Source organism: Squalius cephalus (genome assembly GCF_949319135.1).
Source record: "Squalius cephalus genome assembly, chromosome: 8".
NCBI classification, from domain to species: Eukaryota; Metazoa; Chordata; class Actinopteri; order Cypriniformes; family Leuciscidae; genus Squalius; species Squalius cephalus.
The window spans coordinates 4,716,537-4,740,623 of NC_137129.1; the positions used below are offsets into that span (position 1 = coordinate 4,716,537).

Consider the following 24,087-nt stretch of genomic DNA (forward strand, 5'->3'; position numbering starts at 1 on the left):
ACCAGCAGCGCGGTAATGCACTTCATGGTCAGATAAACCTCTCACTGCGTCTATTAGTTCTTTTCTCTCGCCTATCGGAATCATCGGGCTTGTCCTCTTGGAGTGCGCAATTCAATTGGGATTTTTTCACCTTTCCTGTCAGATTTGGAAAAGTTTTACCGTTTTCCATCAACTCTTGTTCAGACCGTGAGAATGAGGCGAGCCTGTCCCCGAGAGCTCGCGCTCCCGCTTCTGCTGGGATACCTGGTTTACCTGACGCGCGCGCAAGGTGGGTTTCTCTTGATGATCTGCTTATAGGGTCATTTGTTTCACGCGCCTCTGCGATACGCATTTAAGCGAGGTAATGAATGGACGCATGCGTGTGTCCAGCTTCCAAAAGGTTAGACAGTGGTGTGAGTGTTATATTTGTTTTTGGTGTTTAGATGCATGTTTGTGTGTGAAATGGAGGGATAAAATTAGCTAAAGCCGCAACTAATTCCTCTAAATAACAATTTAGTCTAGGTCAGTGACGTGACGCACATTGTTTTTGTGTTCGTTATTAAAGTTGAGGAAAATACTTTAAAAAATCAGATTGATCTGAATAAATTCAAGTTATTTTTTTCAATGCAGTTTAAAGCTAAGAAACATCTAGATTTTGTCTGGAGGCACATTCAAAGGCTGACATTTTTTGAGAGAATTAAATGTTAATAAGTAATAAGTATTATTTATTAAAATAATCACGCAAACATTCGTTAAAAATAATAATTAATATAAATAAATAAAAAGTCAACCAAATTCAAGTCAGTTTGGCATGTCCAACATGCAAGAAGCTATTTTGTTTTCATTTGACAAAAAAAAATAAAAAAAATAAATCAGATGCTTATGTCATTTGTGTTTTTTGAGAAAAATTCTCACTTTTTAATAAAAAATTTGGTTCAGGTCAAATGTAAGAAAACTTGATATTTATGACTCCAAATTCATGATATTTGTAAAAAATAAAAAGTAAATGTTCACGCTGCATTAAAAATTTAGGATTAGTCAACTTGAAATGTGAATTTGTACTAAGTGACCACTTGGATATTTGAGTTGACTCAACTTAAAATTTTAAGTCAGCATGAACAATTACTTTTTTAAGTTGAAACAACACATTTTTTTACACACAGCAATCCTAACACAAAATAAAGCCTCCATTCTGCTTTGTCCCATTGTTTTGGAGCTTTGTAGTCTATGTTTCAAATTTGTTTCCCCTTTTCTCACACAATATTCATGTTTGAAGAGTTAAAATCCTTTAACTAAAGATCTAATTCCCTTAATGAATTTCATGTTCATCCACAAACCCCTGATATCTTCACATCAGCATAACAGACTCATCAATATGACACTAATGAATTTGTAACAAACGATTGATAGATGACAGGTTGTTTGTGGTTGGGTCAGATTGATTAGTCAGACTTCTGAACATGACTCAGAATGGATTTACCTCACTGACACCAACCTGTTAACCGTAACTCTTCAAATGGATCCCAAATGATGATGTTAACTTTTGTGTATTTATGGAGGTATGAGATACTTGAATGCTTCTAAAAAAACGCTGCATGTTTGGTGATGTGATCATATAACCTCAGCTTAATTTTTATAGCATAAATCTAATACAATAACTCTCAGAGACACTGAATCAGAGGCTGTGAAAGTTCAGAGAGTTTACACAGGAACTGACTCACTCAAGCTGCTATTTTATTTCCTCTGTGTGAAACCGTGTCACACTAATGATGGAATGAAGTTTCCTTATGAGAGATTTGTTAGGATTTGCTTGTTTACATCATGTGTATATGTGTGCACACTATAGTCAGGGTGGGACTTGTGATAAAATGTGTGGATTTATGTGTGTACACACTTAAAAATAAAGGTTTCAAAAGGTTTTTTTTTTTTTTTTTTGCAACAGTGCAATATAAGAACCATGTTTGGTTTCCCAGAGGCTTTCAGCGAACAGTTTAACCAATGTTTCTTAATGTATAGAATATTTGAATAATCTAAAGAACCTTTTTCCACAAGAACAAATCTTTTGTTCATTGTAAATATTCCACGGATGTTTAAGATTCTTCATGGAATCATCAATGGCAATAATAAAAAAAAACATTATTTTTATTTTTCGTGGCCAAAAGTGATGTCTGGCCTATAGGAAAATAGACATCTTCACCCATTTTTCAAAACGTGTCATAGTGTCAAAATGTGTAAAATATTAATAACTGAATATGTTGTAGTCAATGTATGTTTTTCCTGTGAGCTTTTTGTTTTTCTATGCATTTTTATTTATTTAATTTTTTGCATATATAGCTAAATAAAACCTGTAGCTGTAGTTTGCTAAATAATTTTGTCAGATAAATATTTTAACCAAGTTTAATGATTTGATCTTCCCTCATATTTGAAATATATATATATATATATATATATATATATATATATATATATATATATATATACATACATATATAATGTATTGATGGTTTAATCGAACTTGTACATCACTTTTGGCCACATTTTGGATTCATTTTTAAACTGATTTCTGATCCTCTTCATGTTTACAGCATTTCTTTAACCCTCAGTTGGTATAGCTTTACACTGCCACAATGCCCAAAACAATATAACTTCCCTCACTTGACCCTATTCAGGTTGTATCCTGCTCTTTAAAATTACCTTTTGACATACAAAGTTCTGGTGGTGTAATTCATGCCATTCATACCATCTTCGCTCTGGTTATATCCTTGAATTCTCCAAATGTCTTGATGTCCTTCTCATTTCCCCTGTTCGAGGTAATGTATTCTCAAATGTGCATTCTTAGGAGTAACACACTATTTAAACTGGTTTGTTTGTACCAGTCTCTCCATTAGGACGTGTGTTCTTGCTGGAGTTGGAGAGTTTTCCCAAAGCTGGACAGGATGAAGGGTTCGAGGCGGCGACGCACGCCTGCATCGCTCACGGGGCCCGGGTGGCGTCTGGGGCCGACCTGCAGCACGCTGTGTTGGAATGTGCTTTCTCAGCCTGCTCGCGTGGTTGGCTCTCCGGACCGAGCGTGGGGTAAGAACATTAATTACCTGAAGAACAGAGCTTATGCTGTATAGGTCAGAGTGCTGCATTGTTGGGGGTAATGCATTATAACGCCAGTTATGTAATCAGATTACTTTTTTCAAGTAACTGGGAAAGTAACACTCTTTTTGAACTAAATATTTGAGTTACTTTTTCAAATACAAGATACTTGCTCTCCTGTCCCCATGTTGAGAAGAATCTGTGTGCATGTGTGAACATGATGGGACACATTCAGTCTTCCTAAAAATTAATCAAATTTGTGAAATGCAAACACAGAATATTACGTTAACCTGCAATAATTAAATGTGTTAAATAATACAAATATACACTTAATCTCACTTTATTAGCCAATGTCTTTGCTGCTGATCTTTCAGTGATCCAATTCAAACATACTAAGCAAAAATGACTAAATACCACATTTGTGTTTAATTTTTAATGTTTAATAGTGTTGGGCTGCGTCTGAAATCGCATTCTCTCTTGAGTAGGAATTTATTTTGAATAAGTAATTGCTTCACGGTAGCTAAAAAAGCATGTTCTATATAGTATGTGTGTGTGGGTGGACGTACTATATTCGCCATGTTGCCACTGTCATGTGACCTACGGCACTGTCATTCACAAATCCTCTCCCGTGGCCTCATGGGATAGTAAAATGTCCATCATATGCTCACTTCAGAATCTCACCAGAAGTAGTAGGTCAACCGGGTACTTTTTGTCCACTCTTTTATGAGTACCGTGAATTCAGACATCTTTTGTGACATACTGTTTTTCGCCTACCATATAGTAGGGAAGTATGCAGCCTGTAACTTTCTTCTCATTCGTCCTATTCTTCTGTGGTCCAGAATGGCAGCACAGCTGAAAGGTTTATTTGAGATCTACTGTAGAGGCATACATTTGCTTTTCCTTCAGCTTGAGGCTTATTCATTTCACTTTTGGTGTGAAAGGGCCTTTACATTTGAATTTTATTTTTATTTAGATGGGACAGTGCATATTCATGAACGTACAATCAAAGTTGAACATAAATACGCCGGATTTAGCACAATGCTAATTTCCATCCGTAGTCCCAAACATATACAAATACAAACCAAAAAACAACATACATATTAATAAATATACATATAGAGCTAAAAAACATTAAAAGTTCCTTATAGTGTACTTATTGTAATATTAATTTAAAGTGCATAAATGCCTGTGCATAGACATCCCAAAGTGCTTATTATAAATATATAAATAAATCTACCTATCAAATTCAAATTCTTACTTAATGATTACATTTTTGATTGTTACTCAGCCATCTTTTAAGATGTTTCTTAAATGAAACAAAAGTGGGGCTATCTCTAATTTCCATTGGCATACTGTTCCAATTTGTGCAGCCTTTAATAGAGAGGACATTTTGTGCAAACGAAGATTTTCTAAATGGTACTTCACAATTAGCCTGGTAATACCAGACTCTGCTACTTCTCTTTGCTTCGTAGACAGAGTCTGGAATGGCATAACAGTGAAGTGTTTTCTCTCTTGCTAGGGGGCGCTTGTCTGAAGTTTAAAATCATTGGTTACCCGTAAGCCAATCACATAACGTTTGGTTATGGCGTGTGTTATGCGCATGCTCGGCCGCATTTAACTTTCACTGTAAACACATGTATGATGCGAAAACAAAACCATCGAGCGAAATACCGGAGTGAACATGGCTGTGAACGACTTTTGCAGGTTAAGTTAAGTAAATCTACGCATCCACGGTACAATCAGCGTGTACGTCACGGCTCTCAGCCCGCCCTCTGTTCGTTGATTGGCCCGGCTGTTTCCAGACCGGTGGCAAACAGAAAGCTCTGAAGCTGTCTCAGACTGAGTACAGAACATGGTACAGAAGCGAAATGAAATTGAGCGGAAGTACGAAGTCTGACGTAGTCATGGACGTAGTCAGGCTACTTCACAATCCCCCCCGAGTAAATGATCTAGTCCTAGTCTCGCTATTTCTCTTTTTGATAAAATCCCCCAGGGGTGGTGGGGCGATTCCATTCATTGATTTATAAATAAGACAGCTACTTTTACAAATTTTAAGATTTTCTAAATTTAGAAGCTGATACTTCTCAAGAATTGGACAAAGGTGAAACGACTGTGGTTTCCTGTCCTTTACATTTGCCAAAAACAGAACTTATTTTTTGTTATTAAAAACAAAGCAAGCAAGCCAAGCCCAGGTGAGAAAAAGTAACGTAATGCAATATTGTAATCATTATTTTTAAAAGTAACTTTCATAAACTTTGAATGGACATTGTGCTTTTTTTAGGCATGATAATGAGATGCGTTGCTTGCGTATATATATATATATATATATGTGTTTTTGTGTGTGATTGCAAGACAGAGAGAGTCCTACCTGTGAATTCAGCCAGAACATTCCCATTTACACCTCAAGGCCTGAGAGAAATGGACCTGAGCTGCTGTGAGGGAACATATCAGCACCTTCCATGTGTTCATTTTCTCTGCTGCTCCATTGCTGAGCTGTATTACTTTACCACTGAGCACAAATCCCAAAATAATTATCACATTGAAAATGTGGTCCAAAACGACATTTTTTTTTAAATGAAACATATACAGTTGGCCCAAAAAGTATATGGACACCTAAGCAAAACATATCAAGCAGATTGACATCTGCCAAGTATTTTTATATATTACATTATATATTGTTAAAATAGATTATAATTTGGCACTTGATGTTATATTTTCATAATATTACATTTTATTTATTCTTTATTCTTAAATATGGTCAAGGGGTCACATTCCAACACTGTGAAAAAATATTTTCATGATTTGTTATCACAACTTTTAATCTTTTGTCAAATCAACTTAGAATGTGGCTCAGATAACATAAGATTTTGAGTTTCTATTTATTAAAATAATCTCCTTTATTGTATTAACACATTTTTTTAATTTCAATGAACTCAAAATTTTAAGGCAACCAGGTAACTTACCTTTTTAAGTTAAGCCAACAATAATTGTTTACAGTGAATCGTTTGGAGCAGTAAAGCCAAAAGGAGAACGACCATAAACAGTTTTCTTCCTAGGGATAATTAAAAGGATTATGATTAGATGATCTGGTTGAATAAATACTAACATGAGGTGGCAGCAACTCTTGAAGATATTTGGGTAACAAATAATAGGACTTCATAAATAAAAATACACCAGTGTATTTCCCGTCTAATATGTAATGACGTCCAATTTAAAAGGGAATACAGCTGACAGTGATGCGTTCTGTATACAGTATGCTGGGTTGCTGTATGCTGGGTTGTTTTAACCCAATTTTGGGTCAAATATGGACTAACCCAAACGTTGGGTTAAAAATGCAAATTAAAAATGTAACCCAACGGCTGGGTTTGTCCATTTTTAAATAGCATTTTTAACCCAACGTTGGGTTAGTCCATATTTGACCCAAAATTGGGTTAAAACAACCCAGCATTTTTTAGAGTGTAAGGTTCATTAGTAATCAGTCTAATAGCTGCATGATATAATTATACACATCACCATAGTCAAATAACGGTAAAATAGTGGTATATAGTAGATATTTCTTGGCTGACGTGGTGAACGTAGATTTATATTGATATAAGAAACCAAGTCTAGATTTAACTTTCTTCTGAAGTTTGATTATATGATCAGTGAAAGTTAAAGAGCTATATATATATGAAGATAGATACCACTTCAAGTTTTGCCCCATTTAGGGATGTATTATCTTTATTACACGGTTGGTTTCTTCTCTCTGAACCACATTATCTTCATTTTTGTGCTATTCAAGACTACATTTAAATCATTAAAAGCTTCTTGAATACTATAAAAACTATCCTACCCTAATCCTAACTTCATCATATGATGATCCTATAGAGTAAATAATGGTATCATCCATGTATAGGTGAATATAGGTTTTCTCACTATACAGATAGCCTGGGAAACACCATTAATATAAACTTAAAACAGGACTGAAGCCAACACAGAGCCTTGAGGAACCCCTCTGGGAATAGTCAAAGGCTCAGATAGTTGTTGTTTAATCTTTACATGTTGGGATCTACTAAATAGATAATTAGAGAACCAAGATAAAGGTAAATTAGATAACAGAATAGAGCGATCAACTTTATCAAAAGCTTTATACATTTCTAAGAATTGATCCAAGAGTTGTTAAAACACATGAGGGAGCTGATGGAGGACGATAGCAACCTGCAACTGTTATTGAACTACTGGCAAAGTTTAAATTGATATGGAATCGATATAGATAGCATTTTTGTGCATTGTAGATAATCCTTTACAAAAATACCCCCCCCCCCACCTTTAGATGATCATACTTGATTATTATCAAAAGATTATTATTCAAAAGAACAAAATAAATGTGTGTGTGTGTGTGTGTGTATATATATATATATATATTAGGGCTGTGAAAAGATTAATCGAGATTAATCGCATCCAAAATAAAAGTTTGTGTTTACATAATAAATGTGTGTGTACTGTGTATAATTATTTTGTATATATAAATACACACACATGCATGTATGTATTTAAGATATATTTGCATGTATATACTGTATATATTTAAATATAATTTATATTATATATAAATATAAATATTTGTAATAAATAACACATTTTTCTTAAATATATATAATCTTTTCACAGCCCTAATATATATATGTGTGTGTGTGTGTGTGTATAAAAATCTAACTATATTAAGTTTAATTTTTGCTTACAAGAAAACAATGGCTTAGGCTTAAGAAAAACAAGCTTAATTCAAGACATATTGTTTGTTCTAAGCTTTACATGTCTTTCTAATAGGTCTGGACTACAAAATTCAGTGCATTCTGTTGTTATCAAGTATGAATTTATGCATGTTTGAGGCCTTTGTTGAATATCACTTGCATCTGTGAGTTTCGGCAAAAGGAGTGGCCTTCCCTTCAGAACAACCTATAGATTACACGAGGATTTTTTGGATGTGACGCATACATTTCACATTAATGACACACACATGGATATCTCCTTGCAATCTAACCTCAAGACAATCTACCTCGGTTCAGCTGAGTCTTCATCACTAAACTTCGGCACAGGGTGTTTCCTAGTAACTTAACACTGTCCCAAGAGAGTCTAGTCTCATAAGGACTCAAGCAGTCTGGTTGTGGTTTGAGCCTCGCTCGGCACTCGCTCAGACATACCCACATGCTCATAATTCTGATTAAGACTTCACAGCTGAGTGTTAAAAGGTGAGGTAAGCAACTTACTTCCCTCACAAACATTTGGAGGAATGCCTCTAAAAGAATTGGGACAAAACAGACAGACATTCTTGGCTGTATAATATGCCCAGTATATTTAGAAACCTCGACTGAACTCTTAGTAATAAGGCTCTATTTAAGGAGCCCTTTATGCCAAAAAGGTTGTATATAAGGAGAAATGTCTTAAATTATTGCATAATACCTTCATGTTTAACAGGTTATTTCATTTTTGTTTTCTTGTAATAAAGTATGTTTATGAGCTGTTTAATTCTTAAAAGATTTATTTAAATAAAAAATTAATTAAAACAAAATTTATGAATTAAATTGCCCCTATTATGCTATTTTAAAGGTTCTTAATTTTGTTTTGGAGTCTCCTACAATAGGTTTACATGCATCCAAACACTTTAATTTTCTCATAATATACATTGCACTTCACCTCATTTCTCAGAGTCTGAAAACAGTTCGTTGGAAGATTCTCTCTAAACCCCGCCTTTCTGAGAGCCTGCTCTGCTCTGATTGGTCAGACGGCCCAGTCTGTTGTGATTGGTCGACCGCTTACAGCGTGTATCGGAAACAAAACGCCTATCACTATATCTGAATTTCAGCTCCGGAAGCTTCCTCAGCAGTTGATACACACAGTGATGTCGACAACACGAACCAATCTCTTCCAGTCTCGTCTACAACTACAGTGTTTGAGGGCGGGGCAAAGTAGACGTTATTCACGGGCAGCCAATTAACACTGGCATTTTGCAAATGTGTAACGTTGCGTAGGTTTGTGCAGGAAGTGGGACTCGTTTCAGGCCGTTCAGAATCAATTGTTTCTTTTAGGAGAAAATAACTTTAATTGTCATGCAAAACTTTGGAGACCTTTTACGTTCACAAACAACTATATAACACAATGCACGAAAGGTAATATCCCGGGAAAAAAGAAAGAAAACATAATAGGAGCGTTTTAAATCAATAAAATTATCCCATGATGGTTTTATAAAATGGATCTGACCTATTAATGACCATAAATGCAAATGCCACATTCTATATTGATGTGGCAGATCACTAATAATTCAGTCTTTCTGCTTCAAATTTTCATGTTTAATTCAATGTGTTACTTGCCGTTTCTTTGTAATTATTTGTGAATTGTATAAGCAATTTATGAGTGAAAATTGTTTCAAAGTTAATCCTACTCCGTTTTTTGTTGTTTTTTCAGTGCATGTAATGAAGGGATTTTCCAACTTTTTAATGCCAAGCACCTCCAAATATTATGAGTCTCTCGTGGCTTATTGCTTTTTTTAAACACTTTTTTTGAAAGACACAAATGGTGGGAGACACAAACTTTGAAAACATGCACACATGATAGAAAACAGACCTGTGATGTGAATTTATACAAACAATGGAGACATTAGCAATGTGACGGGGATATGCTGCATAAGGTGTGTGTGTGTGTTTGTGTATGCAAGTTGAAATGTGCACGAGCTGCATATGTAAGCAGAATTTAACAGTGGCATCTTGTCTCTTGCCTTTATAAGGGAGAGGACAAAAAAATTAAAGAATAAAATCTTCTAATTCACTTCCAACTGTGATTGTGATTTCAGGAGCACAGTGTGCAGCGGCGTCCCGGGGACTTTGAGGCCAGTTGACGTTCAGCTGGAGAATTTGACCGCCGACACTGAGAGACTGGGCGTGTTCTGTGTGAAAGATAGCGGTCAGTTTTAAATCACTGAAACTAAGAAACGGGATTTTTGCACTTATGAGGGATCATGAGGGAATATTTCATGTAATTACTTTGGCCTGTTTCATATACTGCATGTGAAAGAACCAGAACAATAGCATGTGAGTAGAGGGGTTTTCAAACTTTTTATGACAAGGACCCCAAATGTGATGATCCGACTTCTTTCCTAAAAAAATGTAATACATTTTAGACTGGTAAAAAGTTTTAGACCGGTAAGATTTTTAATGTTTTTAAAAGTCTCTTCTGCTCACCAAGGCTGCATTTATTTGATCAAAAATAGAGTAAAAACAGTAATATTATGGAATATTTTTACAATTCAAAATATTTTTAAATGCAATTTATTTCTTTGATGGCAAAGCTGAATTTTCAGCATCATTACTCCAGTGTTCAGTGTCACATGATCCTTCAGAAATCATTCTAATATGATGATTTGCTGGTGATTTGATGATCAATGTTGTGTACAATTGTTTTTACAGGATTCTTTGATTAATATAAAGTTCAAAAGAATAGCATTTATATGAAATAGAAAGCTTTTGTAACATTATACACTACCATTCAAAAGTTTGGAGTCAGTAAGAGTTTTTTTTTTTACGAAATTGATACTTTTATTCAGCAAGGATGCATTAAATTGATCAAAAGTGACAGTAAAGACATTTATAATATTTTTTAAACATAAATTCTTGCCTATTGTTTAAAAAAAACTAAACAAGTAAAAGTAAGAAACTAAATCTGACCAGATCATTTTAGCACTTAGTAGGTAGTTAGTTTACAGACAAACTCCAGTAACGGTTTTATAATTTATTTTCAATATATTTTTCAATATAGTGACCCTGAAATGACCTTTTCTGTATCAACTCTTTCTGTATGCACTATTTTCTGTATCTGTTGCAGAAATGCTGTGAGTGTGAAAGCACAATGTGAGCCTGATAATTCAGTGTGAAACAGGCCTTATATGTAATTCATCCTTTTCACTTCATTAACTCTTCTCCTTTATGTCTGACCCTGTTCCACTTCCCCTTCCTCCATCAGATGCTCCATGTGGACAGCCGCCTTCATTCCCACACTCACATCTGCAGGGGAAAACTGGGCTGGATCTGGGCGATGAAGTCCTGTACACCTGTGAGCCAGGACACACACTGCCCGATGGAGAAACAGCCTTCAGTCTGCTTTGTGACAGCTGTGGAGAATGGTACGGTCTGGTGCAGAACTGCGTCAAAGGTGAGCTGCAAACTCATCAGTGAGCCGAACATAAGAAAGAGACTCCGAGATGCTCAATTCTAGAGGTTCAAAAGGTTTATTTGGCTTTCGGGTGTAGCTGCGTAGTCTTCAGTATGTTTTATTTGTTGCAGATGATCCTGAAGGCCACATTGACTATGAGGATAAGTTCACAGATGGCCATCTCTTGGAGAATCCCGGGGAGGAGCATCATATTTCCTTGATCCCAGGAGGAACGCAGTCAACTGATCGTGAAGTAGAAGTAGGAGAATCCACTCCTGAACCTGAGCATGAACGGACGGTTGTGTCAGAGGAGGAGGAGAATGATGAAGATTCAACAGTATCAGTCACTGAACCTCCAGTGTCTCAGCTCAGTCAGAAACACATGTTCTGGTTTCCTTCAGAGGCCTTCCAGGAAGAGAAGGAGCATCCGGGTATCACTACGGATTCCTCCTCTGTTAAAAGCCCCAGTGAAGACGAGGATCACATGAAGGTCAAAACATCCGACAGCCAATCTGATCCCGACGCGATCGCAGAGGAGCACGACCGTCCGACTGATCGTCCCACCCATGAACCTGCCAGTCCCAGTGCCGGCGGCACGGATGAATCCTGGCTAGATGGATATCCCATAACTCTGGATGAAGATAAAGCTGGAGGCGAGTCCACAGGGGAGGTGGGACCAGAACAGGGGATTGAGACAGAAAGCGTGACTGGACACTCAGAAGTGGAGGAGTTTGAGGATGGAGCCAAAAATCCTGTGGAAGAAGAGACCGGAGGTTTGATTTACACTCCTGAAGAAGAAGAAGAAGAAGAAGAAGAAGAAGATGGAGAAATTAAAAATCCTAAGGACAAGATCCACAGGAAAGGAGACGGGGAGGAGCTTGGCAAAGAGACAACCAGACTTGAGAAGGAAGAGTCTGTTGGAACACATTATGAGGAAACGCCTGAAGATGAAATGGAGGAACCAGAGGAAACAGACTCTGATGGATCCAAAACATTGGGGTTTGATGGTGTTACTGACAGTCCAAATGGTGTGGAGATGAAAACCACCACCTTCATTACTCCGATCACACCCAGTCCAGTTGATACTGCTCTCCACAAGTCGTACACACCGGCTTCCGCTCCTGAAAATGTGAGCACCAGTCAAGGGGGTTTGGGCCCTGAGAGCGCGTCCACACCGGCAGGGATGTTGAGTCCGGATGATGAAATTACCAGCATTCCCACACCCGTCATTAAGGATCCATGGAAAAGCATTGATAATAGCCACTTACTGGAGCACATCCCCGGTCATGTCCCGACTGAAATCCCTGAAAACCGTAGCGTGATGGAACGAGGTGGAGACCCCAGCCTGGACCAGCAGGAGCGTGCAGGGGAGGGTGTGTGTGCTGAAGACCCCTGTCCCGGGTCAGGCCACGGGCCGATGATCGCAGCCATCATCATCGGGGTGGCGGCCGCGGTGGTCGGGGTGGTTTTAGGGGTGTGGTGTTATAAGAAGAGGCAACTAAAGAGCTCGCAATACCAGCTCAATGGAACTAACAGGCAAACGCAGTGCATTGAGTTACAGCAGACTGTGTGAGAGTCCACAGATGCTCATGAAGACACACTGCTTACACACGCATCCATGCAGAACCAGTCATGTGTGAACATCACAGTCTACGTACACTAGAATTGACAAATTGGCTCTCTTTTAATTCATAAATGTGAATCTATCTATCTATCTATCTATCTTTCTATCCATCCATCCATCCATCCATCCATCCATCCATCCATCCATCCATCCATCCATCCATCCATCCATCTATCTATCTATCTATCTATCTATCTATCTATCTATCTATCTATCTATCTATCTATCTATCTATCTATCTATCTATCTATCTATCTATCTATCTATCTATCTATCTATCTATCTATCTATCCTTCTGTCATTCTATCTATATCCATCCATGATCTATCAATCAGTCTATCAATCTATCTATCTATCTATTTATCTATCTATCTATCCATCCATCTATCTATATCCATCCATGATCTATCTATCTATATCCATTCATTATCTATCTATCTATCTATCTATCTATCTATCTATCTATCTATCTATCTATCCATGATCTATCTATCTATATCCATTCATGATCTATCTATCTATCTATCTATCTATCTATCTATCTATCTATCTATCTATCTATCTATCTATCTATATCCATCCATGATCTATCTATCTATATCCATTCATGATCTATCTATCTATATCCATTCATGATCTATCTATCTATCTATCTATCTATCTATCTATCTATCTATCTATCTATCTATCTATCTATCTATCTATCTATCTATCTATCTATCTATCTATCTATCTATCTATCTATCTATCTATCCATCCATCTATCTATATCCATTCATGATCTATCTATCTATCTATCTATCTATCTATCTATCTATCTATATGTCATTCTATCCATCAATCCATCCACCCATCCATCGTTCATCAATACGTTCATTCTATCAAACAAAGCTTTCTTTGTTGACAAACTTTGCTTTTCATCATTTTGTAGTAAAATTGTATGTTATTTGAAGTTTGAATTTTAGTTCACTTAAATTTGCCTCAAATTCAAGAATTGCATTCGAATTCAAAACAAATTCTCAATTCAATTCTGAATGACACATGCAATGTCTGTGTTCAATACTCCTTTACCACACAAACTCTGTTGGATAGGATTGTTTAGTGCTTATTTTTATAGTATTTCTGTTTTGCCATGTTTTCTTTTTCTTTATATTTTCATTGTATTGTGGATAATTGATGTGTCATGAATCTGATGTCCTCTCTTGCTTTGGACGGACTGTATTGGACTGCGGGTCGGTGCATGTGTGTGCGTGGTGCCCGTCTGTCCTTGTTAACAGATTTGTGTGTGATTATAGCTTTGTCCATTAGTGAGTGAGCGTGTGTGAAAGAATCATTGTGACTTTAGCCTATTTTAGTGTGTGTGTGAGAGAGAGAGAAAAAGGACAGAAAGAAAGAGAGCAGTCAGTCAAAAGAGAGTGTGGTTGAACTTAGCATTCTGTGCGCGCTATTGAAAGTTTCTAACTCACAGACAGGTGAGACATTCTGGTCAGAGAAACTGAGGGTGAATTCTGATTGGCTCAGAATAAATCGAATTCTTCCCTAAATTTAGAATACAATACGCATTTGTTGATTTCAAAACGTTTTCCTATAAATAAGTGAGTTTCTTGGGGTTGAGCTCAGAAAGATTCACTCTCACACACAGGTGAGACATTCTGCTTGGAGGAACTGATGGAGGATTCTGATTGGCTGTCAACACATTAACAGCTTGCTGAGTTTCAGTGCTATAACAGTTCTATTATAGCAGACTATTTTATATGTACAATTTCCCAAATGTCTCATTGATGGTCAGTGCAAACCTTTCTGGCCATGTTTTAAGTCACAAGTCATTTTTTATCTCCAGTTACGTTTATGAGGCATATTTATATCACGTGTATTATAAATGTAAAAACTTTATTTTAGTAAACTAGTTAATTAAAACAAAACAAACACAAATCAGATACAGTAACTTTTTATTTCAGTTGTCTTACTGAAGTCAAACATATATATAGTATGCTGTATGCTATTTTTCCTTTTGCCAGTTCTCTTTTAGATAATAATAATAGTTAATAAAGTGTAGTAAAGCCATTTATTTCTAGGTGTTGTTAGAGCAAGGTTTTTTTTTTTACGTTGTTTGATTTGATTAGAATTGGAGTACATCTTTATTTGAACTTTGCAGGGTCATTTGCAAGTATCTGTTAAAGATCGGCTGACGAAATTAACATTGTCTAACTGTTTGGGTATTTTTGAATGTTGATTGTTGCTTTTTTAAATTTCCTTTCAGCTGATGTTAGCTTTTATTGTAGAATATACCCTGTGACATCTCTGTTCAGTAAAGAATCTAGTACGATCTTTACGTTTAGTCATATCCAAAGATGAACATCACAGCAATTTCTCATACAAGGGCCAAAAACACTTGCTCTCTTTTCCAGTCTTCATGCAGAGTGTAAAACCAGCTCAATTTTAGACCAGGAAAACCAGTTGCGGTTGGCTATACTGTGCTGGTTTTTACTTTTAGTTGAACCCTGTTATATTTCAATCTATACGGTGGAAGAAAACCTGAACTTCTTACCAGATTCATGGGGTAAATGCGGCCATTGGAACTCTTTTATTTGCTCTGATGTTGTTTTTGTAAAGTGTTTATTATTGTGATATGGAGCTGTGAGATTTGTTCTGTTAATGTTAATCTGTGATCATTTCAAGCTAAAACTGCTTGGTAACATTACACTGTAACGATTAGATGTGACACGAGGGTATCAGACTAAACATAGCTGTGGAAAACTAACTGAACATTAACCAATAAATTACTTTGGGGGGAAATGTCCGCTTTAGTGTTCCTTGGTGTCGACATTGCTGTTGGAGCTTAAAAAACATTTCCTTCCTAAAATAAGACTGCAAACATTTGCATAGTGTTGCCGGGAGTCTCTGTATGTGTGTAAGAGCAGAAAATACCACAAAAGAGATTGTTTTTAGACCACGAAACACTCCTGCATTCAAACGCTTGCACAGCGGGAGAACAGAGACTTGTTTAAATGTGTTTGAACATGGAGTATCTGTGCAGTTTATCACACCATAGTAGGAAAAACCCACAGAGAAAAGAAAAGAAGGGGTGGGGGATGAGGAACGAGAGATGTGGAGCGAGGCTGGATTAAAAATGACCGTCCGCATGCACTATTAAAATCCAGTGTTTAGTCTTTTGCTATTAAATTTAGTCTGAATGTTTACGACTCTTAAGGGAAGGCATTACTGGCTCAGCCTTTAAAAACAGACAGGTTTGTTTGATTTCTTCTACATAACACCATTTTACACATATTTTGTCAAGTGAAGATATCATCTACATATGAGTGTTAACATTTGGTACAGATTGTGTGAGGCTTGGCATAACCAAACAATTGCTAAGCTCAAGATCTTAAAGCTAGTCAGCTTTAGATCCTTTCCATCTGAACTGGTTATATCTCTTAAATCATATCGTGAATATTTTATAAGCAGAAGGATAACCATATTCATCCGCACAGTCGAAGCACAACCGAAACAATGTTCTTCTGCAAAATGCATGCAGTTTGTTTTTTAAACACTAGAGGGCGAAAAGTTATAGTGTTCCTGTAAAACTATATAGATATAGAAAATTATTGATAAATTTAACCATTATTCCAAGGCATTACAAAAGTTTCGAGTGTAAGCATTTTCTTCCACATTATTTATTACGAAAAAATACAACATTTTCAGTGTTTAACTGGTTCTTGTGGCTCAAGTCTTCCTGGACATCTTTCCTTAGCACGGTATTCCAACTGGATCAGATCAATATAAAACAATCTTTATTAAAACAATCCAACCAACAAAATAAAAACACAACATTGCTTTCTCTTAGATACAGTAAGTTGACAAGGACTGAGATTCAGATTTATTATCTTTCGGCTTGTGGTGCAAAATCTGTACTTACATGTTATATATAAGTACATATTTTAGTACAGAGTACTGTAAAAAAAAAAAAATCACTTCTAATCACCAACCCCTAAATAAATACAAGGACCAAAATGATACAGGATTGAGAATACCTTTATGGCCTTTTTCTTTTATCTTTTAGTTATCCTCAGAATCAAGAAATTCATCGAGAAACTCTAAGACTTCATCCTGAAAGAAAAACAAATGGTTGGAGGAAGAGTTAGAGCGAGAGAATAGTGTTTATTTTATAACTGCACTAGTTATTAAAGCCATAAACAGTTACTTGAAATAAAAGAAATGTTAACTGAACACTTAAACTAAAACTTTTATATTATGTGTATTCATAATTATTCTTTTCATAAATAATTGTAACCAAAGTTAAAATGCATTATAATATTTGCAGATTCATTGTTACTTCTGAAATTGGTTGTTTGTCCTGTGTTTTAATGCATTATACTTTCTAAAGTATATATATAAAGTGTATACTTTCTAAAGTGTTACTTTCATAACAATAAATAGATAAGTATTATAATGTTGTGGTTACAATTATTCATGAGACCATACGATGCATTATAAGGTGGAAGGCATAATTAATGCATTAAAATACTTTTATAAGCATTATATATAAAGGCTTTAAACCTTTTTTTTTTCATTTAGCTAATTGCTAAAGCACCATTTCTCATTTTAATTTAGTTTTAACTTGATGTGCTAAAATAGCTAAGACAACAATTTAAATAAAAATGAATAAAAACATATTAAAAGTAACTAATAAACCTGCAAAAAAAAATACACAAAAAAATTCCTAAAACTTTAACTAAAATTAAAACGGGAAATAAATAATTTCAAGTACAATAGTATCTCAAAGGTGCTAAAATAACACTGATAAGCATTTAAAGACTTTGATTGATCGGCCACTAGAGGGCGGAGTGTCGCTGCTCTCGGTGAATCGGTGAGCACAGTGCGCACCCAAGTGGACAAAACTAGCAATATATTCAGTCAGAACTATTAATATTTGTAAAACAACAAGCCAACCAAATACTCTCAGCTCTCACCTCATCATCCGGCAGGAACTTCTGTTTGGCGAACTCCAGCATCTGCATCTGAAGCGTCGTCTGATTGTGGTACCGAACTGCTTCCTGTCACGTGAGTGTGCATTATCACTACAACTTCATACATTAAAAGGTCAGTTTTATTCATTATTTCTCATGATGTGAGACACCTACCACTCTAGGAAAGAAGTCCTCATCACTGAGGCCAAATTTCTCTCTGTGGTAACGATAATACTCCACATTACTCTTCATCACCCCATCACTGGGGTCAAAAAGCATATAGCTGGCCACACACGGCACTGCGTTCTTCAGATCATTCACTGAACGAGAATGAAGGAGAGAAACATTTATATACACACTGACTGTCTATCAAAAGTTTGGGGTCAGTAAGGGTTAATAAAAAGAAAACTAATCCTTATATTCAGCAAGAATGCATTTCGTTGATCAAAAGTGATAATAATCAGAAATGTTTCTTGAGCAGCAAATCATCATATTAAGATGATTTCTGAAGGATCATGTGACTGAAGACTGGAGTAATGATGCTGAAAATTCCGCTTTGATCACAGGAATAAAATGTTCATGTTTGTTCACAGTGCATTAACTAATATCAACAGATACAACGTTTGATCTTAAAAATGTATTGACAAATGTTGAAATTAACATTAGCTATTATTAAAAAATGCTGTAGAAATATTTTTATTGTTAGTTCATGATAACTAGTGTTAAAGGGATAGTTCACTTTGAAATTAAATTTTGGTATGTTTTAGCTTACCTCAAGGGCATCCAAGATGTAGGTGTCTTTTTTTCCGCAGTATTTTCAATTTTGATATTTTTAGGTCAAACCGTTCTTGTCTGTCAGTCATATAATGCAGGTCTATGGTCACTGTCTCAAAGAGCATGCACAGAGTCCAAATTAAACAATTCCCCATCGTAAGTACACATTGATGGCCTAAGACACGAAACGAGCGGTTTGTGTGAGAAAACGAACAGTATTTATATCGTTTTTACCTCTTGTACACAGCCACGTCCAAGTGATCTGAGGGCGTGCGCGCATCCTGGTGTGTGACGTGTGCGCAGACTGGTGCATGGATATATACACTAGATGTCGCCTTAAAGACATTCGTTCCAATGAACTCCTGTAGACAAGGCGACATCCAGTGTATATATCCATGCACCAGTCTGCGCACACGTCACACACCAGGATGCGCGCACGCCCTCAGATCACTTGGACGTGGCTGTGTACAAGAGGTAAAAACGATATAAATACTGTTCGTTTTCTCACACAAACCGCTCGTTTCGTGTCTTAGGCCATCAATGTGTACTTACGATGGGGAATTGTTTAATTTGGACTCTGTGCATGCTCTTTGAGACAGTGACCATAGACCTGCATTAAATGACTGAAAGACAAGAACGGTTTGACTTAAAAATATCAAAATTGAAACTACTGCGGAAACAAAGACACCTACATCTTGGATGCCCTTGAGGTAAGCTAAAACATACCAAAATTTAATTTCAAAGTGAACTATCCCTTTAAAAAAAAATCTTGAAAATGTGTTGCCAAAATATAATATCTGTAATTATATTTCAGAATATTACTGTTTCACTGTATGTTTTTGATCAAATAAATGCAGTCTTGGTGAGCATTTAGAGACATCTTTCATTAAAAACATTGAATATTCTTACCGACCCCAAAGTTTTGAATGTGTTTCATATGTCAGTTTTTCACATTCATGTGTGTTCACGAGTGAATTATGTTGTGATACTATTTTAAAGTTTTGTGTAATGGCGTAGTGTGTGTGAGTAAACAAGACAGATGAAGTTTGTGCTTTACTGCTGCTATAACTCCTGACAGATGCCACACACATGTAGTTTAAATCGAGGACTTTCCAGACTTACGTTTATAATAAGCAAACTGGAGATAGTGGTACATGGTTGCCACAAATTTCTCAACAACAAATCCACCAACGACCGGCGTGAGCTCGCTCTCACAGCGAACCTTCCTCTCCAGAACCTCAGTGTAATGATCTACAGGAAGAGAAACAGGCATGATGAAGCGTTTCAGCTGCTGAAGGATGGCAAGGGCAGAGAGGACGAGAGCCAACCTGCGATGGACGGGTAAAAGTCTTTAAAGTCTCTGATCTGTCTGGATCCCTCTGACGCTGCGATGCACTCGTCATACACCTTGAAGAAGTCTCTCATTGCCAACTCCATATCTGACACGGATGATCTGAAGTTATCTCCGTTATACGCCCGCACGGCCCGAATGAACAGAGACTGGAGGAGAAGAACCATGAAGCATGAGTGCAACTGTACAACACTGATTACATTCAACAGGCGTATCACAATCGTGTGCATTTCCCTGAGCTTGGATTGCAGGCATATATTAAATTTTTATAGATATGCATTTTACTGTTTAAAAGAATGGGGTTGGTGAGATTTTTAAATGTACAATTTTAATTGATTACTCCAGTCTTCAGAGATCATTCGAATATGATGATTTGCTGCTCAGGAAACATTTATTATTATTATTAATATCAATGATGAAAACTTGTGCGGCTTAATATTTGTGTGGAATCCATAATACATTTTTTTTCAGGATTCTTCAATGAAGAGAAAGTTTTCTTTTTTTTTTAAATAGAAAACTTTTGTAACATTATACGTCTTTATTGATACGTTTTTTGATACATTTAATGCATCCTTGCTGAATAAAAGTACAGTATTAATTAATATTACTGACCCTAGAGTTCTTTGGTTTTGCATATTTCTAAGGTAATGCATTTTTTTTTTTTCATTATAAATAATATTATTAGCATATTTGAATGAAAAGTTGAATTTGAAAATTAAAGGAACACGCCAACTTTTTGGGACTTTAGCTTATTCACCGTATCCCCCAGAGTTAGATAAGACCATACATACCCTTTTCATCTCCGTGCGTGCCGTAACTCTGTCTGACGCACCCACCGCTAGCCTAGCTTAGCACAAAGACTGGCGGTAAATGGCTCCAGCTAGCATACTGCTCCCAATAAGTGCAAAATAATGCCAACATTTTCATATTTACATGTTGTCCTACTGGGCCATCCGCTAACCGTATACATACTGGGAACTATATTCTCAGAAGGCGAAGCACTGCTACTTGGGCGGAGTGATTTGCTCACAGCACTTGAGAAGCCCTGTGGTGAGGAGCAGAGAGTTCGCTCAGAGTTGGAGTAAATCACTCCGCAGAAGTAGCAGTGCTTCGCCTTCTGAGAATATAGTTCCCAGTATGTATACGGTTAGAAGATGGCTGTGTCTCATGTGACCTTGTTATTTGTACACGCTCTGACTATACAAATCACAACATGTAAATAGGAAAATGTTGGCGTTATTTTGTCACTTATTGAGAGCAGTATGCTAACTGGAGCCATTTACCTCCAGTCTTTGTGCTAAGCTAGGCTAGCGGTGGGTGCGTCAGACAGAGTTACGGCACGCATGGAGATAAAAAGGGTATGTATGGACTTATCTAACTCTGGGGGATACAGTGAATAATCTAAAGTCCCAAAAAGTCGGCCTGTTCCTTGAATTTTAGTATTTCTTAGTATTTGGTTTAACACTCTTTTTCTTTAATGACAGCAGATCTTAACCTGCATCAACAAGTGGAATAAAGTCACCATGAAATCAAATTGGACGATTCTTGTTATTTTATGGGGTATTGCAGTATTTATTATAAATGATTTATCCGTGCACATCATTATTTATTTTTTAAAATAATGTTCCTTATAATGTTTAAATAAAATAACTTCCCCTCCCTCTTGCAGCAACAACTCTTCTCTTCTCTGATGATGTGTTTACTGGTGTGAGGGCGGGGCAACCTGTCACTCACATGAGATCGACCAATAGCAACCCACAACCGTCCAATCAACTCCCCATGGACAAAATCAAGTCCCGCCCTACATTTGTTCTTGTTCGACAAGCCATTTCATTCGAATATACGTCACAATAGAAAAGACTATTGCAACTTCTGTTTCATGCCGACTTTAATATGAGGACTTGATCGCTGTTATATGTGTGGGGTCTCAGTCTCACCTCATATGATTTGGTCTCCAGGTCTTTCATATGTTCCTCTGCTCCAGGTAAGCTTTTGTAATAGTTCATGTTCCTCTGCATCATCTCGTCATCAGGATGCTTTAGCAGGAACGTGTGCGCTGCAGATACAGCTTTGGCCAAATTTTCACTCTGGAATAATTTACAATAATACATTTTGTCAGACATAGTAAACAGACCATAGTATACGCCTACTATTCCTGGAATACCATGCACTTTGAAAATTTACCATGGTACATAAGGTAAACATTCAGTACCATGGTATTACTATGTTATACCATATACACAACAACAAAAAGTATTATAAATACAATGGTAATACCATGTTTATGCACTTGGTATCATGGTAATATCATGTGCTCATGTCTCATGGTAATATTCTTTGAAGTACTTTGAACTAGTACCATATACTATGGTAGCCTACATGATTCAGTACATGGTATTACCATCTGATATACCTACACAACTAAGAAACTACAAAAATACCATGGTAGCTACTACCATGTTTTAAATACCATTATAAATACCATGGTGACATTCTCTACAGTCCTATTATTTTATTCTATGGTACAGTATTTCAAAGCACCAACTTTTAACCTCATTCTCGCATTGTTCATGAATACAAATGCAATGAGTGAACGTTAATGGCTTACTTTGAAGTAAGCAAACTGCAGGTACTTGTAAGGTTCCCGTTTCTCAAACTCCTCGATGGTTTCTCTGCTGGGGAGCGTCTGTCTGAAGGCAGGTAACCCCTGTTTGCATCGCTTCAGACACTGCGCTCGCCTCATCACGTTACCGAACGCGTGGAGCTCGGGGAAGTCGCTGAAGCGGGTCTCGTCGTCGAGTCGTACCGTGCTGCAGTTCAGGTTACAGAAGGCCTCGCTGTCCCTGAGCAGTCGGTACAACCGGAGACTCACCTCCAGAAACTCCACGCTCTCGGGCCACTTCTCCTCACTGTACTGGTCTAAAGCGTGTCGGTACGCAGAGTCCAAGGGCATGAGCTCGTGCCGTGGGAAACTGCGAAAGTTGTATTTCTCATACTGCGCAAGAACGCAAAAAGAAAAGCAGAATAAAAGAAATGCGAGCCTCAGGCAGTGCGATGAGGAGGCCATGGTCCCGTATGGGAATCCTAAAGTACACAGGGTTGGGAGAGAACAAGACCCGCCCGCAGACTCTCCACGTCCCCAAAATCCGTCAGCGCGCTCCCTTCCCCCATGCAGCTAAAAACACACTACAGTGATTTACTAACAAATATTTATTCATCTAAACCCTTCGGTAACATCTGTGGCCAATATTTACTTTAGGGTCTAAAAGAGTTTATTTTACACATAGTTCACATACTGCCTTGCTGCCTGTTGTAAATAGTAACACACTCTCACAACCATGTTTTATGTGGACTTTCCATAGACATAATGATTGTTATACTGCACAAACTGAATATTCTCTCCCCTTACACTAAACCTACCTAAAAAAAAAATTTCTGCATTTTTACATTTTCAAAAAAAATCACATATTTATAAATAGTTTTCCTCATGGGGACTGAAAAATGTCCCCACAAGGACAAGGATTTCAGACATTTTATTACCATAAGAGGTTACCAGGACCACACACACACATTGTTTGCAACTTTCTATTGGTCTTATTGAGCAACTAGGCCATATATATGGTTAGTGAACATCGTTTCACTAACTTTTGTGGGGGGAAAAAATGTTTGTTTCATTGCTCTGTACACATTATGTGCCGACTTATTTTTTGGAAAAAAATGTGATTGATTGGGATTTAATAGGTTAAACAAGTGGGGGGAAAACTTAAAATAAAACTTCCTAAAGTGAAACGATTCATTTTATGTTGTTCCTGATATTTTATAACATTACATTTATCAAAAAACCGCTTCACAGTAATAAGGGGGGATGTGAGAATCTGATGTGAAACGCCTGTTGCGCTGCATTATGGTCCCTCAATAATTACAGCCTCTTAAAGCGCGAGCCGCCCATCTCTGTGCCACGTAGAAAACATTCCAGCCTCCAGGCCTGCGTTTCCGCTTTTCCCTGCAAAACGGAGCCCTTTCCTGCTCGTTCTCCATGTAAAGTGACACCGGGGCAAAAGAAGAAGAAGTTAGAGTGAGTTTGAGGATCCGTCCACCACGTCTACACACTCCCCGTTTCATCTACA

General features: G+C 36.9%; 2 protein-coding genes across 3 annotated transcripts; one reads left to right on the forward strand and one right to left on the reverse strand.

Annotated features, from left to right (window-relative positions):
• On the forward strand, positions 1–14,969 carry susd5 (sushi domain containing 5). The gene is made up of 5 exons (XM_079877847.1): positions 1–268; positions 2,856–3,054; positions 9,890–9,999; positions 11,056–11,244; positions 11,376–14,969. Exons 1-5 carry the CDS (start codon positions 193–195, stop codon positions 12,815–12,817), a joined length of 2,016 nt encoding a protein of 671 aa, XP_079733973.1. The 5' UTR covers positions 1–192; the 3' UTR covers positions 12,818–14,969.
• On the reverse strand, positions 14,803–23,926 carry crtap (cartilage associated protein). Of its 2 annotated transcripts, XM_079877851.1 has the most exons (8): positions 22,569–23,926; positions 21,898–22,047; positions 19,938–20,109; positions 19,732–19,860; positions 18,010–18,155; positions 17,839–17,922; positions 16,900–16,975; positions 14,803–16,632 (listed from the first exon to the last, which is right to left on the reverse strand). In XM_079877851.1, the coding sequence occupies exons 1-7, from the start codon at positions 23,025–23,027 to the stop codon at positions 16,925–16,927; spliced, it is 1,191 nt and encodes a 396-aa protein (XP_079733977.1). In that variant the 5' UTR covers positions 23,028–23,926; the 3' UTR covers positions 14,803–16,632; positions 16,900–16,924. The 2 variants fall into 2 exon arrangements, with proteins under 2 accessions (XP_079733977.1, XP_079733976.1); XM_079877850.1 differs by lacking the exon at positions 14,803–16,632 and having other exon boundaries at positions 16,643–16,975; positions 22,569–23,122.
• Positions 23,927–24,087: the final 161 nt, after the last annotated feature.